Here is a 19,478-nt window from a genome sequence, read left to right on the forward strand (position 1 = left end):
ATTTTAAAAATTATTAAATCATAAATTTAATAATTTTAATTATAAAATCAATGCATATATTTTATCAGAATAATTTAAACAATAACAAAAAAAAATGTTCTTACTAAAAGAAAAAAGATTAGTTATGTGCAAAAAGTAGGGAGCGAGGTGGACAGTTGTAGGCGCAAAGAGGGTATAAGTATTGGCGTTGGAGGCACAGAAGAAGTGAGAGCTTAGGTTTTTTAAAATTGGCTTTGGAAAGGGACTGCTAGCATCAGCTACCTCACACACAGTACTCAACAAACTCCATAACCGTATAAACCTTCCCGCTCTCACATAAACCCAAACACTTAACACTCATTTCCCCAAATCACAATCACAGAACCAAATGAAATACGTTTTGATCAGCGGCGGAGTGGTGAGTGGCCTCGGCAAAGGCGTTACCGCCAGCAGCATCGGCGTTGTGCTCAAAGCTTGTGGCCTTCGCGTTACTTCCATCAAAATTGGTTATCTCTTTGCTTCAATTTCTTTTCCGTTATTCGTTTTTCTGTAACCGAATAGTAACTTGCAACTGCTTCATGCAGATCCGTACTTGAACATCGACGCTGGCACCATGTCTCCTTTCGAGCATGGAGAGGTTTTCGTTCTCGACGACGGTGGAGAGGTTTTCTTCTTTCCGTGTTTGTATCTCTGCATGCTTTGATTTTAACGTGTTATGGTCTCTGAGGTGGTGAATCGAATTTTTCGTGTGTTTTGGGTTTTGACTTTTGAAAAGGTGGATTTGGATTTGGGAAATTATGAGCGCTTCCTCGATGTTACGCTTACGAAGAACAACAATATTACCACTGGAAAAATATACCAGGTGCATGCTTGCTTTGCTTTGTGTATGGAAGTGTTTTTTTTTTTAACTTCCGTGGCTAAATTGTTGTGTTTGGTTTCGTTTCGTATGATCATCAGTCTGTACTTGAGAAGGAACGTAAAGGGGATTATCTTGGGAAAACTGTTCAGGTGATACACCACACGTATGCGATTTATCTCTTGCTTGTTACTGGATGTTTACTTTACTTGTGTGAAACTGTGGATAATAAAGACCGGTTTACTGAGTTATTGGTGTTTTAAACTAGGTGGTTCCACACATCACTGATGCCATTAAAGACTGGATTGAAACAGTTGCTGTGATTCCCGTAGATGGAAAGGAGGGCCCTGCAGATGTTTGCGTGATTGAGCTGGGGGGCACTGTGGGTAAGATTTTTATTTAGGAATGATACCTTGTTGAAGTTGCGTTGTCCACTTCAATCAATAATGTGAGAGCATATTTGTCTTTCTACAGGCGACATTGAATCTATGCCATTTATCGAGGCTCTACGGCAATTGTCCTTTCAAGTAGGTATGGCATTAGCATATTTTGTTATGAAGCTAACAGTAGTCAATATAGTTTTCCCCCTTTTGTATAATGCTGCTGTGTGGTTCAATGAAGTTGTTAATTGATAGTTTCTTTGGCTCTTAAATTTCTTGTCATTGTTTTTCTGTATGGCAATGAAATGTTATCTTGATACATAATAGTAATTTAATTATAATACAACTTTTACAATTTTATTCTCATGATTTCTTGTCAGGGCGTGATAACTTCTGTCTCATCCATGTTAGCCTGATACCAGTGTTGGGTGTAGTGGGAGAGCAAGTACTACTTAATTACTTGTGCATTACTGTTGCATACTTTTAGTTTAGATTGATTTATTTTATTTTTCTCATGTTGAGTGCAACATTATGCTTCCAGAAAACAAAGCCCACACAACATAGTGTCAGGGAACTGCGAGCATTGGGATTGACACCTCATCTTTTAGCAAGTCGCTCTGCTGAGGTATATCAGTCCACCATTTGGCACCTGGATGCACTTAAAAAATGTTAATTTGTTAGCAATGTTTGCTCCAGTGTTTCTAGGTAGTAGTAGTACACAAAATATCTAGCTTGCTCACTTAGTCTTAGAATGCACACTGTATTACCATTTTCTTATTTTATAGCCAAGAGAATTTTTTATGTGAACTTTGGTTACAAAATTCAGGTTCTTCTTTTATCAATGAATACAATTACGATCATTCTTTTCCATCTGGTTATCATTTAATATTTGCTGTATTTTTCATCTGAATTGACCTTTACATTTGGTTCTTTCATTCTGCAGTAAATGTATGTGTACATGTTATCAGAAAATGCTCTAGTGATGTATGATAACCTACCAAATCAATGATGATGTTTACAATGTTGTTGAATATTGTTGACCTTATTATCCTTTTATGTGTTTTGGTTTTATACATACTGGAAATTATTCATATTATTTTGTTTTTATCAATTCATTAATCTATTATTCAGGGGATGGGGAACTGTAATGACATTTTTATTTCAGATTGACCTTTTATTCAATCTTAATGAAGGTCTAATTAGCACACAGGTGCATGTGCACACACATTAACAAACTTTTTATTTTGGTTTTCAAAATTGTTTATACAGAGTTTAGATATTGATAAGAAGGTGGTGACTGTACTGCAGCAAAGTATGCTTTAGTGATGAGGGCAATACAGTGATGGGTACAGTGAAAATAAGTATATGTGATATTGGGCTTGATCATAAACATACTTGCATCCCTCACATTGCACATATAAATATAGCAACATGAAGCCCGATTCTCATGCTTTCTCAAGCCCCTTCTCTCTCACCTTCTATTCTTTCATGCCACAGGGTGTGTGTCTTTGTGGTTTCCAAGATCAAGTGCTGAAGCTGAGTGCCATACAAAAGCTACATATGATTATGAGCTAATGTGGCTTTCACATTTATTATGCGTTATGTGATTTGTCATTTATCATGTGACATTGGTTTTTATCACGCTTCACCAGTTGGCTATTTTAAAAAGCATTCTTGCCTCAGTAATTCTATATTTAGGAAAATGTGGTTATTACTTTAATTTCCTTATGTCCATCTTTACTTCTCACCAAAGTAACTTGAAATTTGGTGTTTTTCAAATGATTCCTTCTGTTTTGATTTTTGACAGTTGTGTCTTTGACGCTTGCTTGGTTATATTAGTTGCTGACATACTTTGTTATTGAATATGGCAGCCTCTTTTAGAAAGTACCAAGGAAAAACTCTCAAAATTTTGCCATGTTCCTGTAAGTTGTTGGTGAACTGAGCTTAGTTGTTTTCCAATGCAAGTTTTATTTTATTAGTGATTGATCTATATTTTGTGCATGGTTTTTCAAGGTTGATAACATTCTGAATATCCATGATGTACCAAACATTTGGCACATTCCCCTGCTACTAAGAGTGGGTCTCTAATAAATCCTTGGTTCCATTAAAGCTTGTGTTCTTTGGTTATGTGTTGTGTAACTTTTTTTCTTTATGATTGGTTGCTCTTTTCAGAACCAAAATGCTCACCATTCAATTCTGCAGCAGCTAAACTTACTTAGGTGAGTTCTTGATTTTTCCTTTATTTTTATCAATGGCAAAAGCTAAGCAGTATCACTTGTAAAATTTGCCATGAATACACTTTGATGTAGGATAAAGCCCAAGCATAAAATCTGTAACACTCCATATATATTGGCTGAGAAAAGGATGGCCAAGAGATATGAAACACATCCTCGAAAGGGATGTTTTCCAGTTAACAATAAAGGAAAAATAGAAGAAAATTAGAAGCTGTTATATCAATTAATGAATTGATTCTGTTACAGTCTTCAAACTCAGAGTGGGATGAACCATAGTTAAAAAAATCAATGCCCCCTTTTTTTAATAAAATAATCATTGCCCATAGAAGTCTAATTGTTGAAAGGTACCTTGAACAAAAAGAAACTAAGGGAATTTAAAATAATGCTGTATTGTACCATATCAGAGTACCTGAACAGTACTTATGCTACAATTATCTAGACAGTAACACTTGCTCTAGAATTTGTCTTATTCTTTTTTTAAATTATTGTTCAAGTCCCTTGGATGTGACATAACAATGTTGTGTTGAAAAGGATGCTGGAAAAAACATGTTGGTAGCATTCCTCAAAAGTGCAACAAATAATTGTAATTTACTGCATTTGTTCTCCATCTGTTTCCTTTGGCTTGATAATCACTTGGTATTGTGGTTTTCTGGTTGATGTTAAAATGGTCCACTCCTTATAAAAGATATTTTGAAAATATGAAGATCTTGAAATTCTTTAGCTTGATACCTATGTTTTTTTTTTGGAGAAATTTCAGCTCATATTGTTGACATCTTTTAATGTCTTGAACTAATGAATAATGATTAAATTTTGTGCAAATTATGAATGCAACTGATCAAACCCATGCTATCAGTATCCTGAAATATCTTCAATCTTCAAAATAATTGCTTCACTTTGAAAGCATCCATTCCATAGATCTTTTGGAATATCAGGAACTTTCTCTCTTGTTCTAACAAAACCAGTTCTGTCAATCAGGTAATGTCTTCAATGTCCAAATGAGGGTAACTGTCTTCATTATGATCTTCAACTAGTAAAGATGAATCAGCCTGAATATCTTCATTTTTTTTCCTTATTCAATAGTGTGTACTAGAATGTTATCTGGTTGCCCATCATGGATTGGAGGAGAATTCCAATCTACAATGGTTTTATCCTCTAGACCTCATTACCTATTGGTTATAGAAATGGGACTGCCTTTTGGAATCTTTACATGAGCTCTGACTTTATCACTATACAAGTTTCTACCTCTTGGGTAAGCAGCTCCATCATTCTTTGTATTTAGGCTACCTCTTGAGTTTGAGTAAGTCCATGAACACATGCACTTAGTGCTGCCATAACTGATATGGATTGGATCTAGCCCTGGCCCAACATTTGGACAAAATCCCTCAGTTAAAACCTGTAAAGCTCAAGATATTGAGAGAGAGCATGAGCAAAAAAGATCAGAAACATTGTGAAAAGTTCTTCACTTTTGTGGCCTTCAAAGTCAAACCTTCTCAAAGAAATGCTACAGTAGCATGGAGTGTTAACGGCCATTGTGCTTTGGTTGCGTGAGCAATTGCACTGCAATCTTACATATGATTAAGTAACACCTCCTGCTGTCCTCCATCATAACTTGAGTGGGACCAGACATATCTTGGCATTCTGAATATAATTGATCATACTTGGGCATGCTGGATTTGTTGTACTTATTTTTCATTTTATTTTATTTTTTGAAAAGTAGTCATAATTGGAAAGATGAAGGTACTTCATTTTTTTTTCAGTCAAGCTACGCCTCCTGATTTACAACAATGGACAGAGATGGCTGAGACCTATGATAATCTTACTGAATCTGTTAGTACTTTACTTCTAGTTTACAATGCTTTTTCTAAATTTATTATAATATATAGTGCATGAGAGTGAGATCACTTTGAAATTTACAGGTTAGGATTGCAATGGTGGGAAAGTATGTTGGTCTAACAGATTCATATTTATCTGTTGTGAAGGTGAGTTATATTATAAAGAAAAATTGAGTAAAAGATTGGTATATTACCGTGTAGCTTTCAACTTGGTTTTGAAAATGAGGAATCTGCAGACAACATGAAAATAGCATTTAATTTTTTTGTTGTATATATATCTGGTTCTTTACATAAATCTGATGCCATTTTCACTTGCAATAATCTGAATTTCATTCTTACTATAGCCTTAAAACTTCTATTTCCTATTAGTAGCATGCTTTATTGTTTTACATAATCTAAAGTGTAACACCGACCCACTTGGATTGTAGCATGGTGGTTTTTTATTTAACCAAGGAGTTTTTGGTTTTGTTAGCCATGTATTATGAGTCAATGAATGGGACTGACTGCTTCTGTTATATGATTATGTCATTGAAACGCACTGAATAATTTTGTTATTTATTTATCTGTTTATAATGCCTGATTTTTTACAGGCCCTTCTGCATGCTTGTGTTGCTCGCTCTTTGAAACCATCAATTGACTGGATTGCAGCTTCTGACCTTGAAGATGACAGTGCACAATCTGTAATAATTTATTTTAATTTGCATGCAAATTACAATGAAAGTTGGTTAGTTCACTATGAAGGTAAGTCAAGCTTATTGTATTTTGCGGTTTTACTCTTTCAGACACCAGAAGCACATGCTGTGGCCTGGACGACTTTGAAAGTAAGTGCACAGCACATGCAATTTATGGAAATTTAGTCTATTATATGTGACAAGCATGATGGGCAAATGCTGGGGCATTTGATTTTTACATTATGTGATCCTGCTAGACTTTCTTTTTCAGTTGGGGAAAAAGTAATGACATGCTTTATCTATGATGGAACTGTTGGACCATCTTTGAAATTGGATTCATGTAATAAAAGGAAAGATGTTTTGCTTTTGAATCTAACCACGGCCATATTTTGGAAATCAACACATGTAGAATGCAGCTTGTGTGTTGGTTCCTGGGGGATTTGGAGATCGTGGTGTGAGAGGTATGATGCTAGCTGCCAAATATGCCAGAGAGAACAATGTTCCTTACCTGGGGATTTGCTTGGGAATGCAAATTTCTGTAATTGAGTTTGCTCGATCAGTAAGTAACATTTCTGTCTATGGCATGTTTGGTTCTTATAACTAAATATATTTTTGTAATATAACATTCATTTCATAGGTTTTGGGTTTGGAAAGAGCAAACAGTGTAGAGTTTGATGCTCAAACACCAAATCCAGTTGTGGTTTTCATGCCGGAGGTATACATGTCTGACCCCTCCCTACTTTTCCCTATTTTTGTGTGTTTGTAATGTGTCCATGTCATAAACAGGGTTCACGAACGCATATGGGGAGTACCATGAGGCTTGGATCTCGAAGAACACTCTTACAAACACCTGATTGTATCACTTCCAAGCTGTATGTGATGTAGCTATCCCACTAGGTAGTATTTTAATGATAAATGAAATAATAAATAAAAAGCAGGTTACATATCACTTAAATGAAATAGCCCATCTTTTTCCCTCCATTATACTGCTTTTTTACAGTAGTATCAGCATATATCAAACCATAGGCTCCTAGTTTCGGGGCCTGCTGTTAGTTCTGAAGGAATGTGCCAACGAGGTCTGGTTGTTGATAAAGTATTCAAGTGCTTGATCATTAGAGGATAGTTTGAATTCAGTGGAAATTTGGACTGGTTCACAATTTTTTGTGATATCCTAATTTCAAAGGGCTTGGGATTCAAATCTATGGTGTTCTACCTTCAATGTTAAGGGGTTTCCAAGGGGAGGGGGTAGCTCATATTGCATACCCATTGGTCTATGCATACAGTCTCCCCCCACACTTCCCTTTCCCCACAAAAGGGGGGAAAAGGAAAAAGAATAAGAGAATCTACAGCAAATGAAGGACTATAACTTTTTTTGAATATCTTGCTGCAGGAATATATATTGTTTCCCTTTGTAGCCATTAAGAATATCTATCTCTGTGTTGTGGAAAATTTTAATACCCTAGTCTTCACTTTATTCTTACTTTGAGCCATAGCCTTTTCGATTTGTTGATCCTTCCTTCTGTATGTTGGATTTTGCTGTTCGGTTGGAATCAGACTCCAACTTGCAGCTGCTTATATGATCAGATGTTCTCAGCACTCATTTTTCTATTTTCCTAATTGCTAGGTATGGTAATTCAGAGTATGTGGATGAAAGGCATCGGCATAGATATGAGGTTTGGCTGTGAACCTTTTTGGTGACTGCAGGATTATTTTTTTTTGGGAGACAGGTGTGGTACATTTGTTATTTAGCATTGACATTATGCAGGTAAATCCAGATGTTATTGGAACTATAGAAGAAGCTGGGCTAAAATTTGTTGGAAAGGATGAAAGTGGAAAACGAATGGAGGTAAGTTTTGCGCTTGGGTATTGTTTTGGTGTGAATCAATATTAACTAGAACCAAGGTTGAGAATCTCTCAGTTTCAATTGAATGTGTTGCCTTTGTTATCCTGCTTTTGTGTTTTTATTTTATTGCTACACAGAATTCACTCCTTTTATCACTTGTATGTTTTCCTTCATCGAGACTGCAACTATTTTCTGGATTTTGAGAAATTCTCTCTTCTGCAGATCTTAGAGCTTCCAAGTCATCCATTCTACGTAGGTGTGCAATTCCATCCAGAATTCAAATCCCGGCCAGGGAGACCATCCGCTTTGTTTTTAGGTACTCCTGACTCACATGTTAGCCTTTCATATCTTGTAAACATATAATGAATGAACCAAGAGTCATTTACAACTGTATATTGTTCCTGTTTTGGTTATGTCTATACACTATTAAACATTTTATGATGCTGCACCTGTAGGTCTAATATTGGCAGCAACAGGGAAGTTGGAAACGTATATTAGTAGGCATCAGAATGGAAGTTGATTTATGATTCGTTACTAGAGGACTCCTATAATATTTTTCTAAGGTAAACTGGTTCTCCAAAGGGAAAATAATTAGGGAGAGGAAACGGAGTGAGAACTAAAGGAAGAGATAAGGGAAATCCTGAAGTATGGTGTTTTGTCCAATTGCCCCAAGCTTCTCTAGGTTGGTTGCTAAGTAATATGGTTTCCACCTCCACATTCGTTGTTTAATCGTCAGAACACCTTATATAATTTTTTTATATTAAATTAACTGAATGGTAAGAAGATGCTCAAAGGAGGTTGCAAATACTAGTATATCTGCGGCTATGACTTATGAAATGAGGCATGGCTTCTAGAATAGTAACTTTGTTAAGGGCTCAGAAGGTCATTTCTTTCCTTTGTCGATATAAACAAGTGTTGGTCACGCTCTGTTAAATAAATTTGGGGTATGTTCAAACCTTTCCCGGTAGGTGTAGCTTGCCGTGGACGTAATGCCATGCTTCTAATATAAACATTTCATTCTTTTTATCTTTTTCGACCTTTATTGCAGAACCAAAAAGTATTGATGATTATTCAATATGCAGAGGTCTGAAGCACAGCTCATTTTTTTCTACAATATAAGCAGTCACTTTCCATTTCAAAGCTGACCGTTAACCTAATCTTTACGGACTTCTGTATTACAGATTATGCTACCTAGTTGAGTTCACCATACCCCAAATATACCTGATGCTTTTCATTACTTAGGTTCTATACTCTTTTTCAACAGTTGTAAGTAGAACTAAAGAGGTGATATATGTGCGTCTGTTTTTTTGTCGGGGACTCGCGCTATCCACATGTTCTATTATTTTGAAGCTTTGTTAATGATAACTTTTGAAAAGGATGAAATCATTAAGGATAACATTGCAACTATGGGTTATGACAAGATGGTAAATTTGTATTAGTTTTAAAATTCTGTCAGAAATTTTGGCCGATACTAAAATCGATCATATGGTCCTTACACGTTCCATTTTTTTATACATTTATCTATGTGAAGCCTGCAGAAGAAGAAACATTTAAAAAAACCCGATGACTGAAAATTTGGGGTTTAGCATCTAGGGCAAGTTTTTTATTTTAAAAATTGGTGCCAACCAAAAAACTCCAGTTAATTTGTTGTCATTATTCTTATTATAACAATGCTATTATCTCTGTATAGTTTGGGTACTCGTGGATGAAGAAATTTTTGAACTCCCTATCATCGCTATTTTCTTATCTAATGAAAGTTTACATTATAAATTTAATCATAAGATTTATTAAAATAAAATTAAAAAAATTGATAATTTTTCCGACTTTTTTAATAATAATTTAAAAAGAACTTATTAAATATAACTCAATTTATAAGTTCAAATAAACTCCATAATAACTCTTTCAACTTAGTAAACATGTATTGACTGTAGTAACAGCACATTCTTTTTATTTCAACAATGTGTAGTAGGCCTGTAGTATTTATTGAAAATATATCTAGAAAAAAAATGTAAATACAAGAACTCAAGGATAGCTTCCGGTATTTACAGTCCCGCAGTATATATTGATCTCTCTCTCACGACATCTCATGAATTAAAGGGGTTCTACCAGTGACCATTGCATCAAAACTCCACAGAAAGAGAAGAAAAAATGAAGTTGATTGCAGAAAACAAACAAAATTAAAAAACTAAAAAAAATTAATGAAGCCGCGCTGCAAATATTGTAACCATGCTCAACACCTTCTGTCTCTGTTGTGTGTTTCATTGTATTGCAAAAGAGAAATCTGGCGCTGTAGTTTCATTTGCTGATGGAATTTAGCAATGAACTCCTCGGCTCGCTCATCTATCCCTTGTGCATCTGCTTCTTCTTCTTCACCACCATAAGCCGTTTCTTGCCATCCTTCATAACCATGATTAAATTCTTGGTCTATGAGGGCACTCTTTCTTCCGTTATCATACCCATATTCAACATTGTCGTCGTTATCATCGTTAAAATCATAGTCAAAATCAACATGTGGGTTTATACAGGGAATGTGAGGCAAGTGGAAGCGCATGGAGGATGGACGATACATCTTTACATGGAAAATGGGGGTCTTGTCGAATGAGAGCTCGCGCTCAAAGTAGTGAATGTGGGTGGGTTGCGTTGTGTGTCCAAGGCGCTTCAAGTACTTTGGTACCAGACGCAGCTCCATCGCCACCCTGCGCCTCAACACTCCTCCTTTACGTGCCCACAGCAATGAGACCCGAAGAAGGTTCCACGCCCTATGACCAACGCCACGGTTCTTCAAAGACATTATCTTCAATTTATGTTGCTGAAACACAAACGTGAGGAAAAGTGTATGTAGTAGCTTTAGCAAGTAATATGAAAACTCTTTTCGTAGATGCTTAATAATGCTGATGATGGAAGATAGTGGTTGTTCTTTCCATATATATATATATATATATATATATATATATATATATATATATGTGGCTATGTTGTGGGAATTTTGGACGCGTAGCGTGGTTGGAGAAAGCGACAGATGTTATTCAGTTTTCACTTTCAAAGTTTCAACATCCAATGTGAAGTGTGAACTGTGACCTGTGGGCGGTGCCAAGTGCCAACTCGTTAAGGACACGTCTGTACTGTACGCGGTTGGAATCAAGCTGGGTACACTGCGCATTTACCATTCTACCCTTTACCTTTATCACTTACATGGATTTACCAAACCCTACCCACCAATGTGTACTGATTTTTAAAAGCAATTGAAAGAGTTTGTCCATCATAATGATTAAGAGGTCATATCAATTATATATTAACATATTATAAAAAATTTAGATTGATAATGTAAGGCAATTAAATTTTATCTTTGCTTCATAACAAATGGAGCGTACGATTTAAATATTCTTACATTGGAAGTAAAGTTTGTATTAGTTTTAACGGATTTCACTTTGAGCAACCGCTGTTATGATTAGTCCCTCCTTTCACTTTTGCAGAAAAACTTTCGAAATCTGAAGTTTTTAGCTTTTTAAGGTGGAAAAATTGATTTGGTATGGCTGCTGGGTGGAAGCTTCGCAACTTTACATGACTGAAAAATGATAATTGATATCCACTGGCTTGAAAAGAAACATTTTTGGGAAGTCAGTAACCCATTAGCAAAGGTCACTTTGGTCATTTGACATGATATGCAAAATTAAAATTGAGAGGGGACCCACGGCCACATGAAATTTTAGTTGGAGCATACCTGAATGCCGCTTGTGATTGCTTACAAATTGAAGTCACAAGATTATAAATATTTATATTTTAGAATTTAGACTCAAAAGATTGGGCACTTTGTGCAAGCAAACGATTGCTTAATTAATGTTCTTTATTAACTATTTTCCCAATAGCTCCAACCACTATTTGTTCGTTGAATCTTTTAAAGGAACTTTCTGTCGCATTGCGCTCGCGTTCATCGTTTACCTAATGATATTCTATTCCCTCAACATCTTGTTTTACACCCCTTTCAAAGTCTTACAAATTATTTTGTATGAAAAATGTGACTTTTGAGTTGCTCGAGTTACCAACAGGAAAATCATCTCTAAATTTTAAAATTCGTCATGACAACAATTTCTTTTGGTTGGGTAACTAACAAAATTACAATGATTTCGCATTCCTTCAGAAGGAAGTGATAGCTAATTGGCAATCATGCATATAGAAGACGTTGACTTTGCCAAGTCAACGACAGAAAACTAGCTTAGGAGGGTGATTGAACTAGTAGTATTAGGTACATTTAGCCATAATTAACCAGACTATTATACCGCTCCTCACTATTAATATGATTTTTGTAGGTTCAGGCAATGACAACATTAATTAACGATACATAATCAAAATTATAATTTGTGGATAAAAAATATTTAGAATAATATAGGGATGACAAATACGTGGGGGGAGGGACGATACTTCCAATCTCGACGTCTTTTATGTTCCTCCTTTCTTATTGCCATTTAATAGTTCTCGTAGAGGTTCCTACATAACGAAAACAAAATATCATATCAAATAATGTTATTCCCACTAATTTTTTTAGAATGTTCTTTATAACTTATTTTTTTATGTCATTTGTTTTATCACATTGTTCATCTTATTTCATAATTATTCTTTTCTTTCTATTTATTTTCTTACCGCGGGTAGACATTATTTTAGAATCTTCAAGTGGGAATAAGTCAAACATTCATGTTAGTTAAACTATCCTCAGAGGGCAAAGCCATGTATCTATCTACTTTGGGTATCTTTGATTAAAATTTTGGAAACATATATTATTAGACTAATGATAATATATCACACAAACACTTTCCTTTTTTCTCTTGAAAATCAACTGTTACCATATCATTATTATTTAGAGGGTCATATGCAATTTGTTGTAGGCATGATAGTTACTGGTAAGTCTGTTTGATAAAGTTTATTTTAAAAAAAAAAAACAAGTTATAAAATCTGTTTTTATAAAATGCAAAACAAAAATTAGTTTAAGATATTTAAAAAAAAAAACAATTTTTTAAGAATGATTGAATGAGCTTAGTGGGAAAGCGGTACAAGCGCAAGTTTAAAAAAAAAAAAAACAGTTTTCTCAAATTGTTTAGCTAAACAATTTTTTTCTTAAAAAAAAACTGTTTACTACTAAAATTGTTTTACAAAACAAATTTTGAAAACCAAAAACTAAAATAGAACCAAACAATTTAGCCTTAAAACTTGCTTTACCATATTGTATTGGTAAAATTAAAAAATAGCAATTCTATTGAATTTAGAGGAAGGTTTTAAAATCCTTTTTATCTGCGAGACATGCATGCATAAGAGCCCCACAAAAAATGCAATGCAAGAAATATTATGTGTTGTCAATCATTGAGAGACCCTCTGCTCCATTTATAACTGTGTGAAACTCTAATATATATCATAGTCATAAGCACGCTCAACGTACAATGGTTTTGAAGCTAAAGTCATGGAACTTTCAAACTTTCCAGCTAGCCGTTGCTCTCATGAGATGGAAATAGTGAAATTGCAAATGATGTGGAGGGACTGAACACTCGAATGAAACAAAATGCGAAAGAAACACCGCACCAAGTAGTAGTAAGATAATCAAACACCAGCTGGCATGAAGCTTCATGTTTTTTTCAGTTCACATTTGGATATTATTTTATAACTTTTTTATTTGCATATTAAATTTACTTTGAGTAAAATTACTTATGAGAAGAACATAAATTTTCCTTTTTCATTGAAATAAATCAATTCTGAATATGAGACTAATCAAATATATTTATATTTATACTTCAAAAATTCATTGTTATTATTTCAATAAATTAACTCGATCAATTTCAAAAATATCATCATTTCTAGATATAATATACGGAAAATGATTTTTTCACATTAGTATATTTTTATGTTTGATTTGAATTTTTTATTTAACTTACATTTAACAGTTAGTTAATAATAAATTATAATCGGTTAAATATAAATTAAATAAAAAATTTAGATCAAATGTAAAATTTTTTAAACTTATACTAATACGAAAATCTACCTTGCATACATTATTAACTTTAATTTCTTTAAATTTAATTTTATAAAAATTTAAAACAAGCAGATTATAATTTGTTAGGTGAAATTACATACGAATGGATTTTATTTTAGGTGATGATGATGATTACTGACGATTTAAATTCGTATAAAATTTAAATGAAAAATATTATTGACATTATATTACCCAAGTTTTTTTCAAACTGTTTAATGCTAGTTGCGTACAATGTGTATGCATATTTCCAGCTGTGGTCAAATTGATGCTCAAGTCCCAACAATTATTTTGCAGGTGTCCAGCTGCGTTACTAGTGTAGACAATGGCCTTACTACGAACTTACCAGCAGCAATTTACATATCATGCTCTCTTTTTTCACAAAAATTTTTAGAAATAAAAAATGGTTCACAATTTTAAAGAGAGAAAGTTACGTACTGAGTTTAAAAGTATTTATAAAAACATATGCTTATTTTACTTTAAAAAGGTATCTCAAAATTCAATTTTATAATCTATCAAATACGTAATTTATCTTACTCCATTCAACTCACTGACGGAGTTAATCCATATCATACTTTGTTTGTTTATGCTGATTTTAAGGAAATGCGATCGAAACATTGAGCAAGAGACATGTAGATATGGGAAACTTGTTAGGAACAACTCTTGTCTATAAATATTAATGTTTATGATAAATAAGCAAAGAGAAAACTTTGTTTTTTAATTTATTTTTCAATTCAAATAACTTTAAAATTTATTTATTTTTCTTACTTATTATTACGTACTGCTTTAAATTAACTATGACCCTAAAATAAAATCTAGTAGTTTTATTATTTGAACATTAAATATTTAATATTATATGTATTTAATAACTTTACATGTAATAATAATAATAATAATTTAATAATAATAATAATAATAATAATAATAATAATATGTTTCTTTTATTAAAAATAACGATGGGATTGTGTTAAAAGTTATAGAAAAATATATTAGTAACATTTTCATAAAATATTTTTAATTTTATTCTTTAATTAATATTTTAATGACATTTATTAATTTCTTATATATACATTTCAAAAATAGTTTTTAACTTAAAAAAAGCGACAAAAATCACCCCACTTTATTGATAATAAAAATCTGAAATTCTTGTGCAGTGGACATTGAGTACTGCCAATGCTAAATGGACTCAAACTTAATAGTATTTCTAATTTTTTTGGACACAAAATATAATTTTATTTATTAAATAAGACAGTTTAGATTTGGTTATTCACAAAATTTTATAAGGATGAGAGCAAATGGGAGCATTATAATTCTCATAATTCATAGATTATTGTTAATTTCTTATTATATCAATTTCTTGGCAGCCTAGTTGTTGTTGGGTGTAGGAGAGCGAGGAACAATGTCTTTCTTCGGTCAACGAAAGTTTAATAAGAGAGCAAACAAAAATGAACGGTAGCAGTTATAGTATCCCCAAACAGAAACCCTTACTCCGAATCCTTTGCCTCAAAATGCTCCATTCTTTTGTGATTACCATTCACTCTTCTCACTCTCTCCTATCCTAATATTAGAATTCTCCCCAACAACACTGTCCCCACATTTCTTTCTTCAATTTATTGTACCTCACACGATTCAATTGCTACGCTGGCACCCTTCATTTCTACGCACAATTCACCTGAATTTCTTAGTACTATTTAAACATGTTCCTTTCCTAAGTTTCCCACAACACGCTCTCATTTCCCCTGCTTGTATAGCAAGCAGCGGGGTGGTGAGATATATAATATAATATAATATAATATATCAAACTCACGTTCATTATATTAATTAATTCCTCCTTCTCCGTTCCTAACCAATTCATAACACCTATTATATATTTTATGGAGCAAAAGGCTGCAAACTCTATGATCATTAGCATTAATCCAGAAGCAATTAGGCTTGATCATGAATCTAATAAAACTAAAACCACTCAGCAGCATGGTTCTAATTCCCTTAAGAAGAAGGGTAAAGGATCGAAGAACATTTTCAAGGTGGCGCTGTTCATGATGCGAGGGCGTTCTCGAAAATCAAAAGTGCTCCCAGCAGTGAACGAAGAGTCCAAGAGCGTGTGGAGGAAACTTGTAGGGTCCATGAGACCATTGCACCTACAAAGCAACGAATCTCTACAGCACAATGCTATTACTTCTCAACCAAAAGAGATGATAACCTCATCGCCGTCTGAAAACGGCGAGGACGGGTTTGAATCGTCATCGGAGTTTGGATGCTCGCCTTCTCCGTCTAGTAGCCGTTACGCTTCGGCTGTTGGGCTAAACGAAATGGTGTCGGAGGAGGAGAGTGATCAGAAGGAGAAGGAGGAATTAGAGGTTGTGAAGGACAATGATAATGATGGGGATGACATGATAGATGCAAAGGCTGAAGAATTCATTGCTCAGTTTTACCAACAAATGAGGTTGCAGAATTTGGATATCGTAGATAATCATTACAGAGAGATAAGTATGAGGTCATTAGGCTTACCATTATGACCTTCTAACACGTGCGCTTCCTTCGTCATGTGACGTCTTATTGCACCGAATGCATGCATGCATGCATGGATATTCTACGAGAATTTTCTTTTTTTCTCGTTTTTGTTTCCCATTTTCTAGAAATACGGAGCTTCAAATTAATGCTCCTCTCAAAACATATAAAAAAAAGTATAGATTTATTATTTAATTATATAAAATAGCTAAGAAGGACAACTGATGAAGGAAGTACGGATGAGAAGATGCTGAAAAGATGAAGAGATTTAAGGTGATTTCATAGACTTATTGGCATGTTCGGCAGAAAAATGAAGTTGTATGTGATAACTATTTGTTTCTTTTAGGTTATTTTTTCATGTGCAATAAATTCATTTTTTATGCCTTGTTAATTTCTTCCTTAATTTCGTTTGTTTTATAGTGTTTTGTGTGAATTCAACTTGAAGACCTTTAGTTGTTCGCTCAATATATTTATTTTAACGTCCCCAGATTTGAAAATAAATAATTAAAAAAGATTTTTTATTGAATAAAAAAATCGTAAATGTTGATTTTTTTTTTTAATAAAATGACTATTTCTAATATTTAAACTCAATCTTAAAAAACTTAATTTAATAAAATAATTATTTTAATAATGTTTCAAACTTTAATTTTTAGAATTATATTTAAATAATTCATTATAGTAAAGTTTTATTAAAATTATTTACTATAATTTTATATTTTTAATATAATAAATGTTTTTGATAAAAATATGACTTTAGTTGAATATTTAAACTTAGAATTAAAGACGAAAATTAACATAATTGTTATTTTAATCATCTATTGTTCGTGGAAGGCCGAGGTTGTGGGCGTGAATAGTCTACCCATTTCATCTTATGGTGTTTGTTAAATTGGGTTTCATCTTTTAGCTGCAACTTAAAATTTTCTGTGGTAAACTTGCCTAATTTTTTACTTGGTCAACCATATGTGCGAATCGTTTTAAATGGCTTGAATGTACTTTCACTAACTGAGATTTAAGACAATGATAATATTAATTTGTCTCGCTACAACTTCATGTGATTTATATTCAAATTTTTTTAAGACCATAAAGTGTTTTGAAACTTCACATTACAAATAATTTTATTTACACAGCTCAATTATATGTAGTAATAAAATTACTACTATACGCCAAAATATTTTCTATCCTATTCTAATCTAAATATAATCATGTTTAGCTTCAAATAGTAAAATACAACGAAATAAGAAATTAATTAGTGGGATTTCACGAGTTCAAATTTGAAACTGCTAGCACAAAAACTAATGGTTATGATTTCATGGATCCCTTGATACAAGCAAAAACCATAATCAAACGCAACATATAATGCTCATAAAAAAGCCATTAAATTAACATTTCTGGAAGAAAAGGAAAGAAAAAAAATGATATTGGATGTCACACAACAAAGTGGAAGAGTGAGATTAATTGATATATAAAATGGGTGCAGCTAGTAGCCATGGACGAGCCGAGAACATGTGTGTTTGACCCATCGGATTCCATTTCTGAGCGTAGTCTTAACCTTACCCTCAACGGCGTAAACCTTATACCTTGCAATCCTTTTCCTCCGCTTTGTTTCCGGGTCCCCGAAACTCCAAGGCTTAGCCACCGACGCTGCCCCACTGTGACTCGCCCGGGTCGACTCACCCGGAAGCGCCGCCGCATAGCTCTGACTACAACTGTAGCTTTTCCCGCTCACAATCTCGAGCCTCCTGTCACCGCCGTACGGGCGTTGACCCGACCCGTATCCGTACCCGTCCATTGTGAGGAGCTTTTCAAAGAAGTGGAGGTTTGAAGATAGGGTTTCGAGAAGGAATTGAAGTATGAAATTATGCGTGGGGGGTATATATATGCAGCGAAGCACGGAAACGTGTCTTTGGCGAGGAGTATTTATCAAAATTAGTTAATGGAATAATAATTTTATCTTAGAAAGATTTATATAATTTTATTTACAAAAGTTGATGTAATGTTTTAATTTTATTAGTTTATTTAAGATGGAGTTAAAAAATCCCGACGAGAAATGTGCAATGTTTTGATCTTGGTGAAATGGTCTCTGAGCTGGGGCTTTGTCTGATTAAACTAATACAGAACTTGTTAAATTATTATTGTTATTGAAACTTGAGAGAAATCAGAAGTTAAGAGATAATCAATTTTCTAATGCCTCACATTTGTTTAAGGATTGTTTCCTGCTTATGATGATGATAAAGTAGTAATTCACCAGAAAGAAAAAAAGGAAGCTTGCATATACTTTCTAATTGGAAGTAAATAAAATACACAGAATGTGTGTTTGGATTAGTTATTATCATTGTATTAATTGTAGGTAGGCCAAAGTTTTGTGTAGACAGCCAAGAGACACTGGAAAGTGGAAAGTATGATCATGAGATGTAATGATAAGTTCAAATGGAGGTTTTGGGAGAGAAAAGAAAGGGACAACTAAAAGCTACATTTTGTTTAATGTTCCATGGAGAATAAATATTAATTTCTTTAACTTTGTAATTATATATAAGATTTTATATTAGACTTCTTTACAGTCAGTTTATTTTTAAAGATTGTGTTTATTTCTAAATTTTTAATAAATTATAATCACAATTTACTTTAATTAAATAAATATGAATATTTATGCATGCATTTTAAATTACATCAGGTATTTTGATATCTACGTAACTTTTTATAGTATGAAACTTTATTGAATCTGCATAAATTTTTTTTTTTTGGTATAATGTAGATATTTTTATAATTACAATAAAAAGCTAATCACTTTTAAAAATAAGAATTATTTAATTAAATACAACTTATCCCAATAGAAGAAATATTTTAATCTTTTTCATATTGTTGATATTCAAAAGAAAAAGTGTAATTCACTAAGAATTTAACGTTAGATTGGTCTTTATTAGGACAAGTTTAATTTAATAAAAACTAAGCTATTAGTATATATATTATTTGTTTATATTAATACTAATATTATAGTATACAACAAATAATTTTGTTAGTAAAAGTATTAATATATATTATCTATATATTAAATGTTATATTATTATTACTATTTGTTTGTATAAACATTTAAAGTCTATATTAATGATTTATTTTTAATTAGACAAAAATTATACTAACAAAGATTATCATAATATTTGACAT

At 33.0% G+C, this 19,478-nt stretch overlaps 4 protein-coding genes across 8 annotated transcripts; 2 read left to right on the plus strand and 2 right to left on the minus strand.

The window, feature by feature from the left end:
* The first annotated feature begins 206 nt into the window (after nucleotides 1-206).
* LOC113870708 (CTP synthase) lies at nucleotides 207-9,186 on the plus strand. Of its 5 annotated transcripts, none has more exons than XR_003505685.1 (22): nucleotides 207-485; nucleotides 564-643; nucleotides 755-841; nucleotides 937-987; nucleotides 1,104-1,221; nucleotides 1,310-1,366; nucleotides 1,596-1,660; nucleotides 1,757-1,840; nucleotides 3,087-3,137; nucleotides 3,229-3,291; nucleotides 3,388-3,434; nucleotides 5,207-5,276; nucleotides 5,366-5,428; nucleotides 5,872-5,961; nucleotides 6,064-6,102; nucleotides 6,362-6,511; nucleotides 6,590-6,667; nucleotides 6,739-6,849; nucleotides 7,577-7,625; nucleotides 7,718-7,798; nucleotides 8,018-8,111; nucleotides 8,251-9,186. XR_003505685.1 is itself a non-coding variant. In XM_027507113.1 (22 exons), the coding sequence occupies exons 1-22, from the start codon at nucleotides 368-370 to the stop codon at nucleotides 8,313-8,315; spliced, it is 1,686 nt and encodes a 561-aa protein (XP_027362914.1). In that variant the 5' UTR covers nucleotides 207-367; the 3' UTR covers nucleotides 8,316-8,778. The 5 variants fall into 5 exon arrangements, 3 of the variants coding, with proteins under 3 accessions (XP_027362914.1, XP_027362915.1, XP_027362916.1); XM_027507113.1 differs by having other exon boundaries at nucleotides 6,739-6,824; nucleotides 8,251-8,778; XR_003505684.1 differs by lacking the exon at nucleotides 8,251-9,186 and having other exon boundaries at nucleotides 225-485; nucleotides 6,739-6,824; nucleotides 7,728-7,798; nucleotides 8,018-8,103.
* A 417-nt stretch (nucleotides 9,187-9,603) lies between these two features.
* Nucleotides 9,604-10,688, minus strand: LOC113873702. Its single transcript, XM_027511960.1, has one exon. The coding sequence runs from the start codon at nucleotides 10,584-10,586 to the stop codon at nucleotides 10,026-10,028; it is 561 nt and encodes a 186-aa protein (XP_027367761.1). The 5' UTR covers nucleotides 10,587-10,688; the 3' UTR covers nucleotides 9,604-10,025.
* Nucleotides 10,689-15,706: 5,018 nt separating this feature from the next.
* LOC113873804 lies at nucleotides 15,707-16,324 on the plus strand. Its single transcript, XM_027512129.1, has one exon. The coding sequence runs from the start codon at nucleotides 15,707-15,709 to the stop codon at nucleotides 16,322-16,324; it is 618 nt and encodes a 205-aa protein (XP_027367930.1).
* Nucleotides 16,325-17,793: 1,469 nt separating this feature from the next.
* Nucleotides 17,794-18,105, minus strand: LOC113873875. Its single transcript, XM_027512233.1, has one exon. It carries the CDS (start codon nucleotides 18,103-18,105, stop codon nucleotides 17,794-17,796), a length of 312 nt encoding a protein of 103 aa, XP_027368034.1.
* Nucleotides 18,106-19,478: the final 1,373 nt, after the last annotated feature.

This window comes from Abrus precatorius, unplaced genomic scaffold, assembly GCF_003935025.1.
Source record: "Abrus precatorius isolate BTA unplaced genomic scaffold, Abrus_2018 Scaffold7, whole genome shotgun sequence".
NCBI classification, from domain to species: Eukaryota; Viridiplantae; Streptophyta; class Magnoliopsida; order Fabales; family Fabaceae; genus Abrus; species Abrus precatorius.